Source organism: Leptopilina heterotoma, unplaced genomic scaffold (assembly GCF_015476425.1).
Source record: "Leptopilina heterotoma isolate Lh14 unplaced genomic scaffold, ASM1547642v1 Lhet_131, whole genome shotgun sequence".
NCBI lineage: Eukaryota > Metazoa > Arthropoda > Insecta > Hymenoptera > Figitidae > Leptopilina > Leptopilina heterotoma.
In genome coordinates, this window is record NW_025110850.1 from 593,554 (window position 1) to 600,005 (window position 6,452).

General features: G+C 33.3%; 1 protein-coding gene across 1 annotated transcript; it reads left to right on the forward strand.

Annotated features, from left to right (window-relative positions):
- Window positions 1-1,810: 1,810 nt before the first annotated feature.
- LOC122513045 (aminopeptidase Q-like) lies at window positions 1,811-5,786 on the forward strand. The gene is made up of 8 exons (XM_043629277.1): window positions 1,811-2,273; window positions 2,341-2,799; window positions 2,885-3,065; window positions 3,145-3,304; window positions 3,435-3,516; window positions 4,744-5,120; window positions 5,235-5,497; window positions 5,603-5,786. Exons 1-8 carry the CDS (start codon window positions 1,825-1,827, stop codon window positions 5,762-5,764), a joined length of 2,133 nt encoding a protein of 710 aa, XP_043485212.1. The 5' UTR covers window positions 1,811-1,824; the 3' UTR covers window positions 5,765-5,786.
- Window positions 5,787-6,452: the final 666 nt, after the last annotated feature.

Genomic DNA, 6,452 nt, shown 5'->3' on the forward strand with positions numbered 1-6,452 from the left:
TTTCGGGAAAATAAACCAGGAGGGTATTTAAGTGTGATAAGCAGCGACGCACGACTAGTGGTTGGACTGATTTTACTAAAATGAGGGACAGCTATAGAAATAAATTAAGGAAAGTAAAACAAAATATTAAGAATGTTTTCTGTTCCAGCATCGAAAAACGAAAGGAAGAAGCTAGATTAGATAAGTTGATAGCTAAGAACCCTGCTGCAATTTTGGGCACCATGAGGTTACTTGTTAGGAGCTTTGCTGATTGTGAGTTGGACGATGAGCCCTTGGCTTATCTGGTTCAGACACACTTCCCAGGCTTCTCGAAGTCAGTGAGGGTCAGTCCCAATCCTGGACCTCTGATTAACCTTCTGCAGGCCGATTGTCGGTCTCAAAGTCAATTGGCAAACAGGATCGTAAAGGCTGATAAGGTCAGATAGACCGTGGAATATTTTAGACCTTATAAGTTTCCAAGTTCAGACGTCGTCTTTCCTGTCCTTTTAGAAAGGACGTTAGATGATGCAGTGGGTCCGTTAGTGATAAATGCTAGGGCGAGTCCAACTCTGGGATATGGTTCAAAAGTATAGAGGCGTACAAAGGTTGTACAAAGGCGGACAAAAGGATACAATTCACCAAATTATTCTCGTCCTATTAGCATCACATCTTTTATTATAAAATAAGTAGAAAGACTAGTGGATAGATATATTCACACTGAGATCTTAAAGCGGGCACGCTCTACCTACACATAGATCAATATACCTATCGAGCGGAATGATCTACGTTAACAATCTTGGCTAATGTGGTTAATCTCATTGATGGACAAGTGTAAAACCATGGTTTCGCAGTAGGTATTTTTATGAACATAGAAGAGCTGTTGCTCTTTGTCAATGTAGAAGAGCCATAGAGGGGACAACTGGGGTTTTAAACCGGATACACTATTGTTGATCTTTAAAGCGATTCTGCTCTATAGGTTGATCTTTGCTTGTGTGGTCTGTCGGGGTAGAGTCGAATTAAAATTATTAAGAACAGAATTGAAAACACTAAGAGGGATGGTACTGAGAATTATTACGGGTGCGGTGCCCACAACGCCCACTGTTGCAACTTGGTGCCCTTCTGGGGCTAGAATCCTTGCACATTACAATTAAAGCAGTAACGGCAAAGGTTGTCATGAGACTTGGCCGCTTGATAAATTACGAAAGTAGTGAGAAAATACCGGGCTATAGCGAAAGTCGAAGCGCAAGTACCCATCCAAGTATTATCCGCACTGGACGTTGCTTAACCTCGATGATCGAAAGCCAACGGAGTCTCGCCACCGTAATTTACCATCGGTTCTTAAATAAATATGAGTTAGAAGGAAAAATATCAACGTTAATATTTTAAATATCAATTTTTGAACAATATGTACTAAATTTTTTATCATTGAAGAAAATTTCGAGGGTATTCTTCTATTTCAGAGTAAAATAATTTTTTTATGTCAATATAATTCAAATGATAAATTATTGTCACAAGTGATACTAAATTTTGAGCACTTAGTAGGTACTGAATTTATACTGTACGAGCCGTTTAAATAGAAGGTCACATTTTTATTTACCTAACATGTTGCTCATAATGCACACTACATTTAACTTAAAAAATATAAATACTTTAAAAAATTGATAATTATATTAGTTTCGCTTAGGCTTCAACTATTGAAGTTCATCTTAATTATTAAGTCTTAGCGTAAAATTATAGTTACAGTAATAACACATTTTAAAGTAAACTGTAAATTTGACTATGTATTATATTTAAAAGATTTTGATACTCAAAAGCAACGAATAATTTTTAAATCATTTTTGAAATATGTTGAGAAGAAATTTTTATACTTTTTATTTATTTATTATTTTCAATTTAATAATATTTGCACAAGCTGATAGATATCGTTTGCCTGAAAATGTAATACCTAAAAGTTATAAATTATTTTTAAATCCTGATATAACTGCTAAAGTTGGAACATTTAATGGAAATGTGTCTATTAGAATAGATGTTTTAAGTACAACTAACAATATTACACTTCACGCATCAAATTTGATAGTTGACATTGCACATACAACTCTAAAAAATGGAATAGATGAGTTTTTACCAATAAGTCAACGAATGGTTCTATCTACTGAATTTTTAATAATTAATTTTATAGACGATTTGCTTCCAGGAGTTTATGAACTAAATTTAAAATTTAAAGGATATATACATGATCATCAATTATATGGATTGTTTAGAAGTTCATATACTAATGAACGAGATCTAAAAATGTAAGTCATTAATGTCAAGAGAAATTAAATTAAGGGGAATAATTCAAATGCTTCATAAAATTTACAGATTTTACGCTTTAACACATTTTGAACCGACTTTTGCTCGTCAAGTGTTTCCATGTTGGGACGAGCCGGCATTTAAAGCAAAGTTCGAAATTAATATTCAACATTTTCCAAATTATACAGCTCTTTCTAATATGCCAGTACTTGAAAGAATGAATAATTTAACAGAAGAGGGAAAAATTTGGACAAAATTTAAGAAAACGCCATTATTATCAACGTATACATTAGCATTCGCAATTTCTGATTTTAAAAATGTTACAAACAAATTTGGAAACTATACGGTTTGGGCAAGTCGAACTGTTCCTGACAAAAGTATTGAATATGGTTTTAATGTTGGCTTGAAAGCATTTAATGCTATGGAAACAGATTTCGGTATTCCGTATTCCCTTCCAAAAATAGATATCTTCCTTGCACTGGAATTCGAAGTGAATGGAATGGAAAATTATGGATTAATTATTATAAAGTAGAATAATTTTCTTTTCATATTATTGTGCTTATGTAATTAAATATTTAAATAAATTCAGCTAACTGAGAAATTTTTTTTGTAGACAAAGAAGTTTTTTGACGTACAATACGACACGACAAGAAATTTTAGATAAAGTTGGTAGAATTGTATGTCATGAAATAATTCATCAATGGATAGGAAACCTAGTTTCTCCTGCATGGTGGTCTGATGTATGGATAACCGAAGGTTTACCGTCCTATTTTGAAAGTTCTATAAATAGAAAGGTAAGTGGGGACGAAAATAGTATTGTTAGTAATTATAATATTCTACTAAAAATAATCAAAAAAATATTTTTATTATCAGATTTCTGTAGATGGAAGTTCTAACGCTTTGTCACAGTCTCTGTACTCAAACATGTGGAAAAGTTTCAATGAAGAAGACCTTTTAACAGATCTACCTATTTATCGAAACATAAGTGATGCATCTAATGTATTTGATAGCGTTACACAATTATATATGAAATGTAAGTAACTAATTATATTTATTTAATCGCATTAACTTTAACATTATAAAATAGAATAATTATTTATCAATTCATTAACATGTGGAGGAGAAAAAATTACCCATTTTGCTAAATTTCAATTGTTTTACAGCACCTGTTATTATCAATATGTTGTCTAACATTCTAACTAAACAGGTTCTTCACAGAGCAGTCAAGAACATGGTGAAAAATTTGTAAGTTATGTTATATGTTTTAGAGAAACTGAATTAATTTCTATTATTATTATTTATTTCACACATGTCTTTTATGGAAAGCGATGGAATAATTAATTACACAAAGTGTTTGAACTAAGCGACACGAAGGCAGGCGTTCAAGCTCAGGTACCACGGGTGTTTTAGGTTCGTAGGAAGATAACGTTCATTCTCCTGGAGGTTGCTTATAGTAGCCTTGCTGGAAGGCAAGGCATTGTGTTGGTCCTGCAAGTCTAAGATTGATTTGACTACTCAGGTAGGTGAACGTGATTTCATCCGACAAGCCTAACGAACCTGGGGTACCTGAGTTTGAACGCCTGCTTTTGGTGTCGTCGATTCGATACGAATTCAACTTACTGATTTTCCATTTCATTGGGCACCAGTCTTCTTGCATTCTGGGTACTTTTTATCTTTCGTCTGGACTCGCTTTAGAGAGTCTACTATTAATTTAACTCCTCAGTCGATTGAACGTGTGTTCATACGACGGACCTAACGATCCAGAAGTACCCAAATTTGAACGTCTGCTTATAATGTCGTCGATTTGAATGAGACTTATTAACTGCCGGACTGTTTTTAATCGGTAAAAAATAGTTAATCCGAGTACTACTAACTGCTTCTTCGTTTCATCGGGGACCAGTCTTCTTGCATTCTGGACAGAGTCTATCTTACTTATACTATCATTTGTGGAGGGAAATTATTTCCTCTTGTTAGGATCTCTCATAGCCTTCCTTCTCTACTTCTTCTTCCTTCCTGGGGTGAAGGTTGTTAAACACCTTAGTCAATCCCAAATTATTATGTTGAAATACCGGTAGGACGCCCCCCTATTCACTAAGATTCTTCTTTACCTAAGAGGTCTATAACATCTTACTAATATTGACAACATTAGAATAATTACCGAAGAAAAAATTAAACTGAAAGTCCTAATACAGTCTGACCCAAGAGAGTTACTAATTGTGATGGCGACTTCATGCGTTCAACATCAACAATTTTCTTAAACCGTCAAAAGAATATGTTTGAACACAATTGATTTTAAATATATATATGTTTCATTAACAAGAATGTCTAAAAGTTTTTGTTCTGTTAGATAACCTTTACAAAAATAACCTATGCCTCCTGCAATGTTTATTAAAAATTCAGTTATGATTTAAAGTATTAAACATTTAAGAGACAAAATTATTTTATCATAAATAATTAATTTCTTCGTTACAGTCAATACCAAACGATAACAATGGATCAGTTCTTAGAATTAATCCAACAGTCAATAGATATTTCCATTTTTCCTGAAATGTACGGAGAATTTGATGTAAAAGCATTCTTGATGCCTTACCTTACTCAAGTCGGCTATCCAGTTATCAATGTTATCCGAAATAATGAAACTAAAAGAGTAAAATTAACTCAAGAATGTGTTGTATGCAAGGACAAAAATTCTACTAATCTTAAATGGACAGTTCCAATAACGTTTACAACACAATCGTCTCTTAATTTTCAATTACAACAAACTATAAATTTTCTTCTTCCTTCGAATAGAGAATTAATTATAAAGGTCAAACCAAAGGATTGGGTTATTTTAAATATACAATCAATCGGTAACTATAAATATACGTATAAAGCATTTTGTTCCTAAACATAATTAAATTTTTTACTAAACTCTTTACAAGTATTTAGTAATCACTTCTAATTTTAAATTAAAATTTTTGCAGGCTATTATAGAGTTAACTATGACAATGTGACTTGGCAACAAATATCAGACTACATGAATTCAGAAAAGTTTACGAATATTCATGTGAGAAATAGATTGAAGCTTTTGGAGGATGCTAGGTTTTTTACAATTAAAGGAATAATGTCAATTCAAACGTTTTGTAATTTTCTTTCGTATGTCAAACGAGAAAGGGATCTTTTTATTTGGAGAAATTTAATGGATATTATTCTCAGTATTGTACTTTATACGGATCATAATATACTAGTAAGTTATCAATAACATTTTTGTTTTGCAACATGTATAAATTCGAATTTACCAATATTACTTTCCAATAAATTATATGATTTTAAAAATAAATTTACATTTTAGGATATATACAAAAATCTTGTAAGGATAGCATTGAAGAATGTAAAACACGATATAGATACTTATGATGTCATAAAGGGTGCATCAAATGTACTTTTTCTAGAATATTGTTTGACAAAACAAGATTTATGTAGAAATATTTTTTGTAAGTTTAAAAGACATTAATAAAAAAATATTATAATGTAAATTATTTTTTTCTTTATTGTTCTTCATATATAACCTGTTCTGGTTTTTACATATTTGAAAACCTCTTGTACATTCTCCAAATTTCCCCACATTCCCTCTATTTGCGGTCCGTAGCCTGCTCAGATTACCTCACGTGCCGGAAAAATTCCAGGCTAACGGGCGCGAACCAAGTACCCTTGGCCTACAGCGTCCGCCGAGCGAGGCATTTATCCGTCAGAGCTAGTCTGCCATGAAGGCCATTAATTTGACATCTTCGGAAGACTGTCTCGACTACCTCCTGTACACTATCCTGTAGTTCCCTTCTGGAATCTCCTGACACAACCACCGTTAAATAGTTCACGTAAACCGTAAACGACACGACTTGACGAGAAGTCTCTCTCGAGAGCCTCCAGAAGACCAGCTAACAGTGGATTCATAAGAAATGATAGAGACGATGAACTGGCCAAGGTAGGTGCTAGGGTTCAATTCATTAAGCCTGGGTGAGAAATTGGGGTTTCTGACAAATGCTTGGACCTGGAATTCAAACAGTGGCTGACAGCAGAGCACCAAAAGGATTGGCAGGAGACGAGGGTCTGTAGACAAACTAATATAAATCGCAGGAGAAAAGTGTAATTCAGCAATTTTAGTAGAAAGGCAACGAACGTCATAACAGGGCTCTTAAATGGTG

Excerpts from the sequence above, each read along its gene's own strand:
- LOC122513045 (XM_043629277.1), top strand. The coding sequence starts at position 1,825 with ATGTTGAGAAGAAATTTTTATACTTTTTATTTATTTATTATTTTCAAT. Across the intron at positions 2,800-2,884 it reads TATGGATTAATTATTATAAA|ACAAAGAAGTTTTTTGACGT; the intron begins GTAGAATAATTT and ends TTTTTTTTGTAG. Across the intron at positions 3,066-3,144 it reads AAAGTTCTATAAATAGAAAG|ATTTCTGTAGATGGAAGTTC; the intron begins GTAAGTGGGGAC and ends TTTTATTATCAG.